This window comes from Pristiophorus japonicus, chromosome 27 (genome assembly GCF_044704955.1).
Source record: "Pristiophorus japonicus isolate sPriJap1 chromosome 27, sPriJap1.hap1, whole genome shotgun sequence".
In the NCBI taxonomy this organism is placed as follows: Eukaryota; Metazoa; Chordata; class Chondrichthyes; family Pristiophoridae; genus Pristiophorus; species Pristiophorus japonicus.
In genome coordinates this window covers 6,716,725-6,734,224 of record NC_092003.1, presented here as the reverse complement: position 1 = coordinate 6,734,224, position 17,500 = coordinate 6,716,725, and the positions used below count along the sequence as shown (strand labels likewise).

The 17,500-nt window shown below is 54.3% G+C and overlaps 1 protein-coding gene across 1 annotated transcript in view; it reads left to right on the top strand.

Annotated features, from left to right (window-relative positions):
• Positions 1–17,500, top strand: part of LOC139239331 (pecanex-like protein 3) — an 89,544-nt gene that overhangs the window by 17,551 nt on the left and 54,493 nt on the right. Inside the window, exons 6-11 of the mRNA XM_070868006.1 lie at positions 1,581–1,750; positions 4,962–5,039; positions 9,874–9,970; positions 11,983–12,118; positions 14,012–14,172; positions 16,004–16,157. Of these exons, the coding sequence (XP_070724107.1) occupies positions 1,581–1,750; positions 4,962–5,039; positions 9,874–9,970; positions 11,983–12,118; positions 14,012–14,172; positions 16,004–16,157 (796 nt within the window). The remainder of the gene's footprint in view (positions 1–1,580; positions 1,751–4,961; positions 5,040–9,873; positions 9,971–11,982; positions 12,119–14,011; positions 14,173–16,003; positions 16,158–17,500) is intronic.

Below are 17,500 nucleotides of genomic sequence, written 5' to 3'. Positions count from 1 at the left end.
CTGACGTTGTGCCCCCCCTCGCGGTCTGACGTTGTGCCCCCCCTCGCGGTCTGACGTTGTGCCCCCCCTCGCGGTCTGACGTTGTGCCCCCCCTCGCGGTCTGACGTTGTGCCCCCCCTCGCGGTCTGACGTTGTGCCCCCCCTCGCGGTCTGACGTTGTGCCCCCCCTCGCGGTCTGACGTTGTGCCCCCCCTCGCGGTCTGACGTTGTGCCCCCCCTCGCGGTCTGACGTTGTGCCCCCCCTCGCGGTCTGACGTTGTGCCCCCCCTCGCGGTCTGACGTTGTGCCCCCCCTCGCGGTCTGACGTTGTGCCCCCCCTCGCGGTCTGACGTTGTGCCCCCCCTCGCGGTCTGACGTTGTGCCCCCCCTCGCGGTCTGACGTTGTGCCCCCCCTCGCGGTCTGACGTTGTGCCCCCCCTCGCGGTCTGACGTTGTGCCCCCCCTCGCGGTCTGACGTTGTGCCCCCCCTCGCGGTCTGACGTTGTGCCCCCCCTCGCGGTCTGACGTTGTGCCCCCCCTCGCGGTCTGACGTTGTGCCCCCCCTCGCGGTCTGACGTTGTGCCCCCCCTCGCGGTCTGACGTTGTGCCCCCCCTCGCGGTCTGACGTTGTGCCCCCCCTCGCGGTCTGACGTTGTGCCCCCCCTCGCGGTCTGACGTTGTGCCCCCCCTCGCGGTCTGACGTTGTGCCCCCCCTCGCGGTCTGACGTTGTGCCCCCCCTCGCGGTCTGACGTTGTGCCCCCCCTCGCGGTCTGACGTTGTGCCCCCCCTCGCGGTCTGACGTTGTGCCCCCCCTCGCGGTCTGACGTTGTGCCCCCCCTCGCGGTCTGACGTTGTGCCCCCCCTCGCGGTCTGACGTTGTGCCCCCCCTCGCGGTCTGACGTTGTGCCCCCCCTCGCGGTCTGACGTTGTGCCCCCCCTCGCGGTCTGACGTTGTGCCCCCCCTCGCGGTCTGACGTTGTGCCCCCCCTCGCGGTCTGACGTTGTGCCCCCCCTCGCGGTCTGACGTTGTGCCCCCCCTCGCGGTCTGACGTTGTGCCCCCCCTCGCGGTCTGACGTTGTGCCCCCCCTCGCGGTCTGACGTTGTGCCCCCCCTCGCGGTCTGACGTTGTGCCCCCCCTCGCGGTCTGACGTTGTGCCCCCCCTCGCGGTCTGACGTTGTGCCCCCCCTCGCGGTCTGACGTTGTGCCCCCCCTCGCGGTCTGACGTTGTGCCCCCCCTCGCGGTCTGACGTTGTGCCCCCCCTCGCGGTCTGACGTTGTGCCCCCCCTCGCGGTCTGACGTTGTGCCCCCCCTCGCGGTCTGACGTTGTGCCCCCCCTCGCGGTCTGACGTTGTGCCCCCCCTCGCGGTCTGACGTTGTGCCCCCCCTCGCGGTCTGACGTTGTGCCCCCCCTCGCGGTCTGACGTTGTGCCCCCCCTCGCGGTCTGACGTTGTGCCCCCCCTCGCGGTCTGACGTTGTGCCCCCCCTCGCGGTCTGACGTTGTGCCCCCCCTCGCGGTCTGACGTTGTGCCCCCCCTCGCGGTCTGACGTTGTGCCCCCCTCGCGGTCTGACGTTGTGCCGAATTCTCCTCCACGCAGCCTGCAGGACATCCAGCGGAACCGAGCAGCCTCCCAGTCGCGGACGCACGCACTCCCGGCGGCCCTGCAGTTTGCCAGCTCGCTGCTGCTTCCCCGAGGGCCCGTGCACGAGGCTTCCAACTTTGACGACACCTCGGAGGGAGCCATTCACTACTTCTACGACGAAGCGGGTAAGCGTGCGCGATCGACGGACGCGTTGCTCGCTCCGATTAACGGCTCCAAGCCCAACCACGGCGGCTGCTCCTTGACGCTTAAAGCAGCTGAGCGCTTCAATTAACTTGTCCCTTTCTTAACCTCTTAACACTCTCGGTAACTGTCGAGGGCTCCTTACTGGTCTGTGTCTCCTTACCCCCCCCACCAGCCCCCGCCCCAATTCTCCATGCTTGGCTCTATCCTCGCCCAGTTCCTTAATGTGGCTCAGTTGGTGTTCCTCGCCCCCACCCCCGAGTTTTGGAAGATCGTGGGTTCGAGCCCCGACTCTAGAGATGCAGCTGCATAATCCATTGCACTACTGAGGGAGCGGCGCACTGTCGGAGGGGTAGTGCTGAGGGAGCGGCGCACTGTCGGAGGGGTAGTGCTGAGGAAGCACCGCACTGTCGGAGGGGCAGTACTGAGGGAGCGGCGCACTGTCGGAGGGGCAGTACTGAGGGAGCGCCGCACTGTCGGAGGGGTAGTGCTGAGGGAGCGGCGCACTGTCGGAGGGGCAGTACTGAGGGAGCGCCGCACTGTCGGAGGGGCAGTACTGAGGGAGCGGCGCACTGTCGGAGGGGTAGTGCTGAGGGAGCGGCGCACTGTCTGAGTTTTGCCTGATGTCCTAGAACAATACATAAACCTCTGCCCTCTCGGATGGGTTCTTTAAGAAGCTAAGAAATAGGAGCAGGCGTAGGCCATTTGGCCCCTCGAGCCTGCTCCACCATTCAATAAGATCATGGCTGATCTGATCATGGACTCAGTTCCACTTCCCTGCCCGCTCCTCATAACCCTTTATTCCCTTATCGCTCAAAAATCTGTCTCTCCGCCTTAAATATATTCAATGACCCAGCCTCTACAGTTCTCTGCGGCATAGAATTCCACAGATTTACAACCCTCGGAGAAGAAATTTCTCCTCATCTCAGTTTTAAATGGGCAGCCCCTTAATCTGAGACTATGTCCCCTAGTTTTAGTTTCCCCGATGAGTGGAAATAGCGCCTCTGCATCCACCTTGTCCAGCCCCCTCATTATCTTATGTTTCAATAAGATCACCTCATCCTTCTGAACTCCAGTGAGTACAGGCACAACCCACTCAATTTATCTTCATCTCCCGAATCAATCTAGTGAACCTTCTCTGAACTGCCTCTAATGCAAGTATATCCTTCCTTAAATACGGAGACCAAAACTATGCAGTACTCCAGGTGTGGCCACACCAATACCCTGTACAGTTGTAGCAGGACTTCTCTGCTTTTATACTCTATCCCCCCTTTGCAATAAAGGCCAACATTCCATTGGCCTTCCTGATCACTTGCTGTACCTGCATACTAACTTTTTGCGTTTCATGCACAAGGACCCACAGGACCCTTTGTACTGCAGCACTTTGCAATTTTTCTCCATTTAAATTATAATTTGCCTTTCTCTTTTTTCTGCCTAAGTAGATAACCTCACATTTTCCCACATTATACTCCACCTCCCAAATTTTTGCCCACTCACTTAGCCTGTCTATATCCCTTTGCAGATTTCTTGTGTCGTCACAATTTGCTTTCCCACCCATCTTTGTATCATCAGCAAACTTGGCTACATTACACTCGGTCTCTTCATCCAAGTCATTAATATAGATTGTAAATAGTTGAGGCCCCAGCACTGATCCCTGCGGCACCCCACTAGTCACTGTTTTCCAACCGGAAAATGAACCATTTATCTTGACTCTCTGTTTTCTGTTAGCCAATCCTCTATCCATGCTAATATATTACCCCCAACCCCGTGAACTTTTATCTTGTGCAGTAACCTTTTATGTGGCGCCTTGTCAAATGCATTCTAGAAATCCAAATACACCGCATCCACTGGTTCACCCTTATCCACCCTGCTCGTTTCATCCTCAAAGAACTCCAGCAAATTTGTCAAACGTGATTACCCTTTCATAAATCCATGCTGACTCTGCTTGATTGAATCATGCTTTTCCAAATGTCCTGCTACTACTACTTTAATAATGGACTCCAACATTTTCCCAACCACAGATGTTAGGCTAACTGGTCTATAGTTTCCTGCTTTCTGTCTGCCTCCTTTTTTTAAATAAGGGCATTACATTTGTGGTTTTCCAATCGCTGGGACCTCCCCAGAATCCAGGGAATTTTGGTAGAATACAACCAGTGCATCCACTATCTCTGCAGCCACCACTTTTAAGATCCTAGGATGCAAGCCATCAGGTCCAGGGGACTTGTAGAAACTCAGAAAGATAGAAAATAAGCCATTCGAGCCTACACCACCATTCAATAAGATCATGGCTGATCATTCCCTCAGTACCCCTTTCCTGCTTTCTCTCCATACCCCTTGATCCCTTCAGCCGTCAGGGCCATATCTAACTCCCTCTTGAATATATCTAACGAACTGGCCTCAACAACTCTCTGCGGTCGGGAATTCCACAGGTTAACAACTCTGAGTGAAGCAGTTTCTCCTCATCTCGGTCCTAAATGGCTTACCCCTTATCCTTAGACTGTGACCCCTGGTTCTGGACTTCCCCAACATCGGGAACATTCTTCCTGCATCTAACCTGTCCTGTCCCGTCAGAATTTTATGTTTCTATGAGATCCCCTCTCATTCTTCTAAACTCCAGTGAATACAGGCCCAATCAATCCAGTCTCCTCATATGTCAGTCCTGCCATCCCGGGAATCAGTCTGGTGAACCTTTACTGCACTCCCTCAATAGCAAGAACGTCCTTCTTCAGATTAGGAGACCAAAACTCAACACAATATTCCAGGTGAGGCCTCACCAAGGCCCTGTACAACTGCAGTAAGACCTCCCTGCTCCTATACTCAAATCCTCTCGCTATGAAGGCCAGCATGCCATTTGCTGCCTGCTGTACCTGCATGCCAACTTTAGTCCCATTATTTTGCTGAGTACGACTTCTTTAGTGGTGATGATTTGTAGTAAGTTCACTCATCTGTGGGTCAATAGATGTTGCTGATGGCCAACCAAGGATTGTTGACCTGCTAACCTGCAGGTTGGAGTTGGTGATCTATACCCTTGGCCTCTTCCCTCGGTGTGTTTTGTTTTTGATTGTCCGTTTTCTTGTGGATCAGTTTCTAGAGCGACAGCTGGATCGGGGTGGTGGGGTTAGCACTAGTCTTGTTATTATTTCAGTCTCTGATCGTTGACTTCCGTTTTTTTTTTGTAATGTTTGTCCAACACAGGTCTGCAGTTGGCTATATTTACACTCTGCATTTTGCTCCAGAATGAATCCGGATTGGATTCCACTCTGGGGGGAAGAGGTGAGTGTGAACCTACCTGTGAAACACCTTACCTTCCCCTCTGTTTCCCCCCCCCCCCCCACACCCCATCTCCCTCACCCGCGCCTTGCTGTAGTTGTACTTTGGAGCCAAGCTGGAGTTAACTAGAAACGTAGAAAGTAGGTGCTGGAGTAGGCCTTTTGAGCCTGCACCACCATTCAATATGATCATGGCTGATCATGCAGCTTCAGTACCCCACTCCTGCTTTCTCTCCATACCCCTTGACCCCTTCAGCCGTAAGGGCCACCTCTAACTCCCTTTTGGATATATCTCACGAACTGGCCTCAACAACTTTCTGTGGTAGAGAATTCCACAGGTTCACAACTCTCTGGGTGAAGAAGTTTAAGAACATAAGAATTCGGAACAGGAGTGGGCCATCTAGCCCCTCGAGCCTGCTCCGCCATTCAACAAGATCATGGCTGATCTGGCCGTGGACTCAGCTCCACTTACCCGCCCGCTCCCCATAACCCTCTTTAAAAAATCTATCTATCTGTGACTTCAATGAGCTAGCCTCAACTGCTTCCTTGGGCAGAGAATTCCACAGATTCACAACCCTCTGGGAGAAGAAATTCCTTCTCAACTCGGTTTTAAATTGGCTCCCCCGTATTTTGAGGCTGTGCCCCCTAGTTCTAGTCTCCCCGACCAGTGGAAACAACCTCTCTGCCTCTATCTTGTCTATCCCTTTCATTCTTTTAAATGTTTCTATAAGATCACCCCTCATCCTTCTGAACTCCAACGAGTAAAGACCCAGTCTGCTCAATCTATCATCATAAGGTAACCCCCTCATCTCCGGAATCAGCCGAGTGAATCGTCTCTGTACCCCCCCTCCAAAGTTTCTCCTCATCTCGGTCCTAAATGGCTTGCCCCTTATCCTGAAACTGTGACCCCTGGTTCTGGAAGCCCAGCCCCCTCCCGTCCCAAGTTGGGTGTGTTTTGTGCTCCCGGGACTCCCTCTCGCCAACCAGCCTGACCCCTGACCCAAGGGCGTTCAGGCATCCGGGCTCCCTGCCATTTTGCAGGGCGGGCGTTGACGAGTGCGCGTGTGTCCATACCGTGCCTTGTGTGGGGCCTGCTCCCTTCCGACAGACCAGCCCCGAGGGGGGCGCCTGTCCTCAATTTTCCCCGTGCTGCGGTACGCCCTGCTTGAATCCCGTGAGCCAAGCAGGCCTCGTGGAAGGCCTGTTCTCAGTGCTGTGGGTGTCTGACTCCTGTCGCCAAAAAGCAGGCAGATTTCCGGCAACGCTTGACTTTGGGGTGTGGCGGTCGTGTGTGGGAGTGGAGAGACTAGCCCCCTGCAACACTCCAGCTACTCGTATGAGGAGAGATTGGGTCGACTGGGCCTGTATTCACTCGAGTTTAGAAGAATGAGAGGGGATCTCATCGAAACGCCTCAAATTCTGACTGGGTTGGACAGACTGGATGTGGGGAGGATGTTTCCCCCGGCTGTGGTTATGCTTGATCTGTATAAAACACTGGTTAGGCCGCAGCTAGAGTACTGTGTGCAGTTCTGGTCACCACATTGCAGCACTGGAAAGGGTGCAGAGGAGGTTTACAAAATGTTGCCTAGACCGGAGAACTTTGGCTTTGCGGAAAGGTTGGAGAGGCTGGGGTTGTTTTCTTTGGAACAGAGGAGGCCGAGGGGAGAGCTGATTGAGCTGTATAAAATGATGAGGGGCCTGGATAGAGTGGATAGGACGGACCTGTTTCCCTTGGCAGAGGGGTCAACAACCAGGGGGCAGAGATTTAAAGTAATTGGGGGGAGGTTTAGAGGGGATGTGAAGGGAAACGTCTTCACCCAGAGGGTGGTGGGGGTCTGGGGCGGAACTCACTGCCTGAAAGGGTGGTAGAGGCAGAAACCCTCACCACATTTTAAACAGTACTTGGGATGTGCGCTTGTAACCGACAGGGCTACGGACCGAGAGCGGGAAAGTGGGATTAGGCCGGGTAGCTCTTGGTCGGCCGGCGCGGACACGATGGGCCGAATGGCGGCCTCCTCCTGTGCTGTAACTTTCTGTGGTTCTATGAGAACAGTCTCGGGATACGGGGTAGGAAATTTAGGAGCGAGATGAGGAGAAATGTTTTCACTCCGAGGGTGGTGAACCTGTGGAATTCTCTACCACACAAGGCATTGAGGCCAAGTCCCTGAAGAGGGAGATAGATAGATTTCTAAGATCAAAAGGCATCAAGGGTAAAAGGCGGGAATATGGTGTTGAGATAGAGGATCAGCCACGATCATATTGAATGGCGGTGCAGGGCCGAACGGCCCAGTACTATTTTCGATGCTTGTTCACCAACCTGTGCAGGCTTGTTGGTGCGTTGAGCTGCAGTACCTCTTTGAGCCCGCCAGAGGCTCGGGAGTTCCCTCGGCATTTCCGTGTTCCCCACAGGTCTGACTGCATCTCGGCCCCCCCCCCCCCCCCCCCCCTCCGTGGAGGCATTCGGTAGCTCCCGGTGTTTGGGGCGCTAGGATTACCCCATTCCTGCCACGTGGCATGCCTTCATCAGCATCCGCCTCTTCAAACGCTCTCTTTGCTGCTTCTGTGTGTTTCTTCAATCAGTCTTTGCAGTGCCTTACAATTGTCGTACGGCGTGTATTTGTGTTTGTATTTTTAAGGCTCTCCGCGCGACATTAGGCCTCGGCACCCCCTGACTAGAGAAAGGGATCAATCTATTTGGCTTACCGCTCTGAGTGTACTGCACGGAGCCAGGCCATTCGGTTCAACAGGTCCATGCGAGTTAGGACACGGGGTCAGTGGGTGAGTGGGACTCGGTGCGAGTTAGGACACGGGGCAGTGAGCACAGGGGGTGATGGGTGAGCGGGACACGGGGCAGTGAGCACAGGGGGTGATGGGTGAGCGGGACTCGGTGCGAGTTAGGACACGGGGCAGTGAGCACAGGGGTTGATGGGTGAGCGGGACTCGGTGCGAGTTAGGACACGGGGCAGTGAGCACAGGGGGTGATGGGTGAGCGGGACTGGGTGCGAGTTAGGACACGGGGCAGCGAGCACGGGGTGATGGGTGAGCGGGACTCTGTGCGAGTTAGGACACGGGGCAATGAGCACGGGGTGATGGGTGAGCGGGACTCGGTGCGAGTTAGGACACGGGGGTGATGGGTGAGCGGGACTCGGTGCGAGTTAGGACACGGGTGATGGGTGAGCGGGACTCGGTGCGAGTTAGGACACGGGGGTGATGGGTGAGCGGGACACGGTGCGAGTTAGGACACGGGGCAGCTGAGTTTTGGGACGTGGGCAACATTCCCACTAAGCAGTGGCTCAACAAGCAGAAAGGTCCCGCGCAGGTCGCTCACACTATCAGCATAACCCTCTATTCCCTTCTCCCCCATACGCTTATCCACCCTCCTCTTAAATGCATCGATACTATTCACCTCAACCCCTCCCTGTGGCAGCGAGTTCCACATTCTCACCACTCTCTGGGTAAAGAAGTTTTTCCTGAATTCCCTACTGGATTTATTAGTGACTGTCTTATATTTATGGCCCCCTGGTCTCACTCTGCAAGTGGAAACGTCTTCTCTATGTCTACCCTATCCTTTCCATAATTTTGAAGAACTCTTAACCAGGTCATCCCTCAGCCCCAGCCTGTTCAACCTTTCCTGGTGGGTAGTTCTGGTATCATCCTTGTTTTTAAAAAAAAAAATGTTCTACTCTTCAAACTGTTTCCTCTCCCTTAACCCCACCCCTCCCCGCAAGCTATGGGGATTTGTAAGTGCTTCCCTTGTCCGAGGGCAGGACTCGGCTTGACTGTGACATCTTCTGCAGCCGAATAGCCTGGACTCTGCAAGTGAAAGACAGCGGCTTGGGTGTGGTGACCGAGAGCTGCTGCTGTTTGCGGGGTGCAGAGGGTCCCCCAATCCCCAATCAAAAATCACCGAGGACATACGCGCAATGAATTTTAGATTATCACGACTTCTATCTCGCGGCATAGGTAAGAATGACTCCGTCTGAAAGCGAGTGCTGACTGGGTGAAGGGAACCAGTTGAAAGGTCGCAAGGGAATTGGAGAAAGGGAATTGAGACGCAGATCAGCCATGATCGAATTGAATGGGCGGGAACAGGCTCGAGGGGCTGAGTGGCCTCCGATTCCTGCATCAGGTGACCATAAGAAATAGGAGCAGGAGTTGGCCATTCGGCCCCTCGAGCCTGCTCCGCCATTTAATAAGATTGTGGCTGATCTGATCCTGGCCTCAACTCCACTTCCCCGCCCGCTCCCCATAACCCCTTAGCCCCTTATCGCTCAAAAATCTGTCTTATCTCCACCTTGAATATATTCAATGACCCAGCCTCCACAGCTCTCTAGGGCAGAGAATTCCACAGATTTACAACCCTCAGAAGAAATTCTTCCTCAACTCCATTCTAAATGGGTGACCCCTTATTCTGAGACTATGCCCCCTAGTTCTAGATTCCCCCACGAGGGGAAACACCCTCTCTGCATCTACCCTGTCGAGCCTCCTCAGAATCCTGTTTCGATAAGATCACCCCTCATTCTTCTAAACTCCAGTGAGTGGAGGCCCAAACTGCTCAACCTTTCCTCATAAGTCAACCCCCTCATCTCAGGAGTCAACCCAGTGGACCTTTTCTGAACTACCTCCAATGCAAGTGTAGCCTTCCTTAAATAAGGAGGCCAAAACTGTACGCAGAACTCCAGGTCGCTGCTTCTTTTTCTCTGATCACTTGCAAGCAAGTCGATAAACACCCAGACCGCCAGCTTTTAGCTCAGTCTTAACCTCCCACTTAACGGCCAATCCTTTCCCATTGCCGCAGTGTTTACTGACGGTGCCGTTTCCTTCTGCGTCTTTTCCAGGGGTCCGCAGGTCGTACACTTTTGGCCCGACGGGAGGAGGCTACGAGAATCCAGTGGGGCAGCAAGTGAGCCTGGAACACATCTCCAACAACGCATGGCAAGTTAACCCAGGCGCCTAGTGTCCCCTGTGAGCTGTGCTCTGCTCCGCGCTGCCTCTTTCTTGTAGTGCGTGGTCCCTTTAAATGTCCGCACAGTCGAGAAGCCGGTGAGCGGCCTGCGCGCGGGACCTTTCCACTTGTTGCGCCGCTTAGCGGGAACGTTGCCTGTGTCCCAAAACTCGGCTGCCCCGTGTCCCAACTCGCACTAAGTCCCGCTCACCCATCACCCCTGTGCTGTTTGTGGGAGCTTGCTGTGCACAAATTGGCTGCCGCGTTTCCTACATTACAACAGTGACTGCACTCCAAAAGTACTTCATTGGCTGTAAAGCGCTTTGAGACGTCCGGTGGTCATGAAAGGCGCTATATAAATCCAAGTCTTTTTCTGTTTAAACGTAAATTTGAGGTGATCCAAAACTCGGCTGCCCCGTGTCCTAACTCGCACCGAGTCCCGCTCACCCATCAGCCCCTGTGCTCACTGCCCCCGTGTACTAACTCGCACCGAGTCCCACTCACCCATCACCCCCTGTGCTTGCTGCCCCGTGTCCTAACTCGCACCAAGTCCCGCTCACCCATCACCCCCTGTGCTCACTGCCCCGTGTCCTAACTCGCACCAAGTCCCGCTCACCCATCTCCCCCTGTGCTCACTGCCCCGTGTCCTAACTCGCACCAAGTCCCGCTCACCCATCACCCCCTGTGCTCGCTGCCCCGTGTCCTAACTCGCACCAAGTCCCGCGCACCCATCTCCCCCTGTGCTCGTGGACCTACGTTGGCTCCCGATTAAGCAACGCCATGATTTCAAAATTCTCATCCTTGTTTTCAAATCCCTCCACATGGCATTCGCCCCCTCCCTATCTCTGTAGTCTCCTCCAACCTCACAACCGAGTTGGGGGGGTGGGGGGGAGTTTTACCCCTCCTTTCTGGCCCGTGTTGATCGGGAGGCGTGCTCACGGTGCACAGGGAGCAGGAAAGGTTCCATTTTACAACAAAACAATGTGTATTTATATAGCGCCTTAACGTAGTGAAATGTCTCAAGGCGCCTCACAGCAGTATTATGAAATTAAAATTTGACACCGAGCCGCATAAGGAGATATCAGCGCAAGTGACCAAAAGCTTGGTCACAGAGTACGGTTTTAAGGAGTGTCTTAAAGGAGGAGAGAGAGGCGGAGAGGTTTAGGGAGGGAGTTCCAGAGCTGGGGGCCCAGGCAACAGAAGGCACGGCCACCGATGGTGGAGCGATTATAATCAGGGATGCTCAGGAGGGCAGAATTAGAGGAGCGCAGACATCTCTGGGGGGTTGTGGGGCTGGAGGAGGTTACAGAGATGGGGAGGGGCGAGGGCCATGGAGGGATTTGTAAACAAGGATGGGAATTTTGAAATCTAGACTTTGCTCAACTGGGAGCCAATTTTAGGTCAGCGAGCACAGGGGTTGATGGGTGAGCAGGTCTCGGTGCGAGTTCAAACACGGGGCAGCGAGCACAGTGGGTGATGGGTGAGCGGGACTCGGTACGAGTTCGGACACGGGGCAGTGAGCACAGGGGGTGATGGGTGAGCGGGATTCGGTGCGAGTTAGGACAAGGGGTGATGGGTGAGCAGGACTCGGTGCGAGTTAGGACAAGGGGTGATGGGTGAGCGGGACTCGGTGCGAATTAGGACAAGGGGTGATGGGTGAGCGGGACACGGTGCGAGTTAGGACACGGGGCAGTGAGCACAGGGGGTGATGGGTGAGCGGGACTCGGTGCGAGTTAGGACAAGGGGTGATGGGTGAGCGGGACTCGGTGCGGGTTAGGATACAGGGGCAGCCGAGTTTTGGATCACCTCGAGTTTATTTTGTTGTTAAACGCCTTGTGGACATCGTGCTACGTTAAAGGCGCAATATAAATAAAAAGTTGTTGTTTGTTCCCCCACAATGCAAAGCTGCCAGCTACTGATTTAAGGAACGTAACATTCTGACTGTCCGGTGTCCCGTTAATTGCGATTTTTTTTTTTCCTCCTTCCTTTTTCGGGAATCCAGGGATCATCAGTCCCACTCTTCCAGCTTCACCTCTGCCGACGTTCCCGAGGGGATGCCAGCGATGTCACTCCTCCAGCCCCGGCCGGTGGTGCTCCAGGGAATGCAGGTCCGTAGGGTGCCGTTGGAAATTCCTGAGGTAACCACGGTAACCCCAGTTAAATAACCCCTCCCTCTTCTTTTCCCCCTCTGCGAGTGTTGATCGCCGAAATCCACCGATGGAATCCGTTTTTCTCCGTCTCCCCCCACTAAATCCATCAATCTTAAACCCCTCAATTAGATCATCGGATGTACAGCCCAGAAACAGGTCATCCCGCCCAACCAGTCTGTAGAGACTATGGACATTTACAGGGCAGAAGGAAGCTATTCCGGCCCATCGTGTCCGAGCCGGCCAACAAAGAGCCACACGGCCCTCGGTCAGCAGCCCTGAAGGTTACATATAAACCAATGAACAATGGCGGAAAAGCAAAGAGCACCCGGCCCAACCAGTCCCGCCCCACACAACTGCAACACCCCTTACACTGAAACATTCTACACTCCACCCCAACCGGAGCCACGTGATCTCCTGGGAGAGGCAAAAACCAGATTAAAAACCCAGGCCAATTTGGGGAGAAAACAACCTGGGAAAATTCCTCTCCGACCCATCCAGGCGATCGACACTAGTCCAGGAGATCACCCTGGCCGTATTCGATTCCCTGCAGTATTTACCATCGTATCTGCGCCGTCCAACAAAAGGTCATCCAGTCTAATCCCAATTACCAGCTCTAGGTCCGTAACCCTGCAGGTTACTGCACTTTAAGTGCATATCCAACCATCTCTTAAAAGTGGTGAGGGTTTCTGCATCCACCACTCTTCCAGGCAGTGAGTTCCAGAACCCCACAACCCTCTGCGTAAAGAAGCCCCCCTCAAATCCCCTCTAAATCTTCCACCAACCACCTTAAAACTATGCCCCCTCGTAATAGACCCCTCCACCAATGGAAATAGGCCCTTGCTATCCACTGTGTCCATGCTCCTCAATATTTTATACACCTCAATGAGGTCTCCACTCAACCGCCTCTGTTCCAATGAGAACAAACCCCAGCCTATCCAATCTGTCCTCATAACTAAGATTCTCCATTCCAGGCAGCATCTTCGTAAATCTCCTCTGCACCCTCTCCAGTGCAATCACGTCCTTCCTATAATACGGCGACCAGAACTGCACGCAGTACTCCAGCTGTGGCCTAACCAAAGTATTATACAATTTAAGCATAACCTCCCTGCCCTTGTATTCCATGCCTCGGCCAATAAAGGCAAGCATTCCGTATGCCGCCTTAACCATGCCGGCGTTTATGCTCCACTCGAGCCTCCTCCCGTCTTTCCTCATCTAAATCTATCCGCATAACCCTCTATTCCCTTCTCCCTCATGTGTTTGTCCAGCCTCCCCTTAAATGCATCGATAGTATTCGCTTCAACCACTCCCTGTGGCAGCGAGTTCCACATTCTCACTCCTCTCTGGGTAAAGAAGTTTCTCTTGAATTCCTCATTGGGTTTCTTGGTGACTACCTTATATTGATGGCCTCTAGTTATGCTCCCCCACAAGTGGGAACATTCTCTCTGTATCCACTCGATCAAAACCTTTCATCATTTTAAAGACCTCTATTAGGTCACCCCTCAGCCTTCTCTTCAAGAGAACAGAGACCCAGCCTGTTCATCCTTTCCTGATATGTATACCCTCGCATTTCTGGTCTCATCCTTGTAAATCCTCTCTGCACCCTCTCCAGTGCCTCTATATCCTTTTTATAATATGGCGACCCCTTAATCTTCTGTGTTGTGAATACAAGCGTCTGTGTAAAACCCTGTCGTGATGTAACCCTTTTCATTCCGGTATGATTCCGTCACAGGTTGTCGGATGGGATTGGTTTAGATGAGCTGAGCTTACTGGATGTGTCTCTCCCTTACCTGTCTCGCTCCCAGATAATGCAATGAATCACGTCAAGTAATGTCTGCACCCCCCCCCCCCCCTCCCCCGTTTCTTTTTTTTCCGAACTCTCAGTTGGATTTTCTGGATCAGGAATCTCTCCACGAATCCCACGAGAACACGCTCATGATCGAGGAGAAGACCAGAAACCGGCAGTACTACAAGTTCTGGCTGCTGCCCTGGAAGTGGATGCGGATTCGCTACGACCGACTGGCCTTGCTGGCCTTGCTGGACAGGTTCGGTGGGGGTGGGGGAAGCGGGGGGAGGGGCTGTGTGCATGGCAGGAGCGGCGTGGGGGATGCAAACCCTCGGGAGACACTTGAAACCTTTCAAAGTGCCTTTGAAACGGGATTTGAGCAAGTTGGCCCCCCCCCGGCCCCCAGTGGCTTGTATTCCCACTGTTGAGCCATAGGCTGTGACCCTGTCAGCTGTGGCTCAGTGGGTAGCACTCTCGCCTCCGAGTCAGAAGGTTGTGGGTTCAAGTCCCACTCCAGGGACTTGAGCACACAAATCTAGGCGGACACTCCGAGGGAGCGCCGCGCTGTCGGAGGGGCGCTCCCAAGTAAAAGATCCCATGGTACTATTTCGAAGAAGAGCAGGAGAGTTATCCCCGGTGACCTGGGGCCAATATTTATCCCTCAATGAACATAACTAAAAAAAAAAACACATGATCTGGGTCATTATCACATCGCTGTTTTGTGGGAGCTTGCTGTGCGCAAATTGGCTGCCGTGTTTCTCTCATTACAACGGCGTCAAACACTTCAAAGAAGCGACTCCATTCAGTGTAAAGCGCTTTCGTACATCCTCGGGATTGTGAATGGCGCCACACAAATTAAAGTCTCCTTTTTAAAACCCAGAGCTGGGTCAGTTCCCAGGCCGTTGGAAAGAAAGACTTGCATTTCTATAGCGCCTGTCACCACCTCAGGATGTCCCAAAGCTTTGCAGCCAATCCAGTACCTTTGAATTGTAGTCACGGTGACCGAACAAGTCCGATCTGATTTTTATGACGTGGGATTCACTGCAGTGGAGTAAATGCCTCAATTCCGTCTGGGATAACCAGCGGTTAATGAAGGGTTGGGCAGTCCGCCCCTTTAAAGAAAGACTTTCATTTAGATAGCGCCTTTCATGACCACTGAACATCCCAAAACGCTTTACAGCCAAAGTACTTTTTGAAGTGTGGTCACTGTTGTAATGTGGGAAACGCCAATTTGCGCACAGCAAGCTCCCACACACAGCAACGTGATAATGACCGGATCTGGTTTCGTGATGTTGGTTGAGGGATAAATATTTTTCCAGGACACGGGAGAAACTCCCCATCTCCTCTTTCACCCTGAACCCCCCCAACCCCCCCCCCCGGGGCTGTAAAGTATGCACCTATAAATGTGCTCACAGGTTTGTAGAGCTGTTGAATCAGGGGGCACTTGATTTGTTTTCTCCAAAAATAGTTGTCGAGCTGTTGAAGGCCTCCTCGTGGGACTGCTCCATGGGCACGGCCAAGGGGGCCATCAGCCGGCCCGGGCAGCGGGCAGTCGAGGGGGTCGTTCAGCCCGACTGCCTGCCTCTCTTCCGCGGTTACGTCCGAGCCAGGGTGTCCCTGGAGATGGAGCACGCGGTGTCCACCAGTACGCTCGCGGGCGCCGGAGGGACTGGAGTGCATCATCACCCCCGGCAACCACATTCTAATTTGATTCAGTTGCTGATAAAAAAGTTAATTTGGTTAATTTTGTCAGTCCTTTAGTCAGGGGGGCACTTGATTATGGTTCTACCAAAATAGTTGTAGAGCTGTTGAGTTGGGAGGAGCTTAGCCAGTCACATGATGTTCACGGGACTCAATAAAACCCCGGCCAGTTGGGTTCGGGGGATGAGGTATGCAGTTGTGAGCCTGGTGGATGAACTGGTAATGTGTGTAGTGCGATTGTGAAACCTTTTGCTAATAAACCAACTAGTTCTTAATAGCAATGTGTTGCTATGAATTCTTCAGCAAAGAACCCATGAAACAGATACATTACATTCCACTCCCCCAGCTCGCCTTAAAACCTTCTCTCTCTCTCTCCTTCTCTCCCCCAGAAACCGGCAGGCCTGCGAGAATGTGGTAGCAGTTGGCCTGGCTGCGCTGGTCGCTTTCCTGGGCTTCATGTTGCTGCTCGAGGGCTTCTTCCGCGACATCTGGGTGTTCCAGTTCTGCCTGGTCATCGCCAGCTGCCAGTACTCGCTGCTGAAGGTACCGTCCGACACGCGGGGTTTCGCTGTGGAGTCAGGTCCCGGCCCCCCTCCCCCCCCAAACTGGAATTTAGTGTCCTGAGTGAGCTACGGTTTGAGACTTAACAACTTTTATAAAGAAATCCTCGTCATCGTAGCTGGTCCCTCGAATCGAGGATGACTTGCTTCCACGTCAAAAAGTTCACCGCTGTTTCAGTGACTTTTTTTAACATCTGGTGACCGTTGCACACCAGCCCCCCACATGGGCTTGACCGAGCACAGTCTTGGTCCAGTGGCAAGGGCCCGCGCTGCCCCTGGGCCCTCGGCTCTTCTGGGCCCCGAACTCGCGCCTCTCCCGGGGCCCCGATCACGTCCCTCGAACAAATCTCTCGCCGCTCCTTCGGCCCGACCCTCGCCGCTCCTGCTGTACCTGCCCACGCTCCCATCACCGACCTGGATCTTGGTGATGTCCCTCTTCGCTGCCGTTGTTCTCCTGCTCCAGCACGTGTGCTGCTGCTCCCTGGAGTGGCAGGCCGCCTCGCAGCTCCTTCCGTTCCCCGGCCTGCTCCGATGGTGCTTTTGTAAAGCCCATCCCTAATTGCCACTTGAGAAGGTGGTGGTGAGCCGCCTTCTTGAACCGCTGCAGTCCGTGTGGTGAAGGTGCTCCCACAGTGCTGTTGGGGAGGGAGTTCCAGGATTGTGACCCAGCGACGATGAGGGAATGGCCGATATATTTCCAAGTCGGGATGGTGTGTGACTGGGAGGGGGAGGTGGTGGTGTTCCCATGCGCCTGCTGCCCTTGTCCTTCTCGGAGGTAGAGGTCGCGGGTTTGGGAGGTGCTGCCGAAGAAGCCTTGGCGAGTTGCCGCAGTGCATCTTGTAGACGGTGCACACTGCAGCCAGGGGGCGCCGCGGTACTTAAATTTATATAGCGCCTTTCACGACCACCAAACGTCTCATTGGAGCTTCGAAGACTTGAGGCGGTCTTATTGAAACGAATATGATTGTGAGGGGGCTGGACAGGGTGGATGCAGAGAGGATGTTTCCCCTCGTGGGAGAATCTAGAACTAGGGGGCATAGTTTCAGAATAAGGGGTCGTCCATTTAAAACGGAAATGAGGAGGAATTTCTTCTCTGAGGGTCGTGAGTCTTTGGAATTCTCTGCCCCAGAGAGCTGTGGAGGCTGGGTCATTGAATATAGTTAAGGCGGAGATTGACAGATTTTTGAGCTATAAGGGAGTGAAGGGTTATGGGGAGCGGGCGGGGAAGTGGTCCATGATCGGATCAGCCACGATTGTATTAAATGGCGGAGCAGACTCGAGGGGCCGAATGGCCGACTCCTGCTCCTATTTCTTATGCTCTTGACC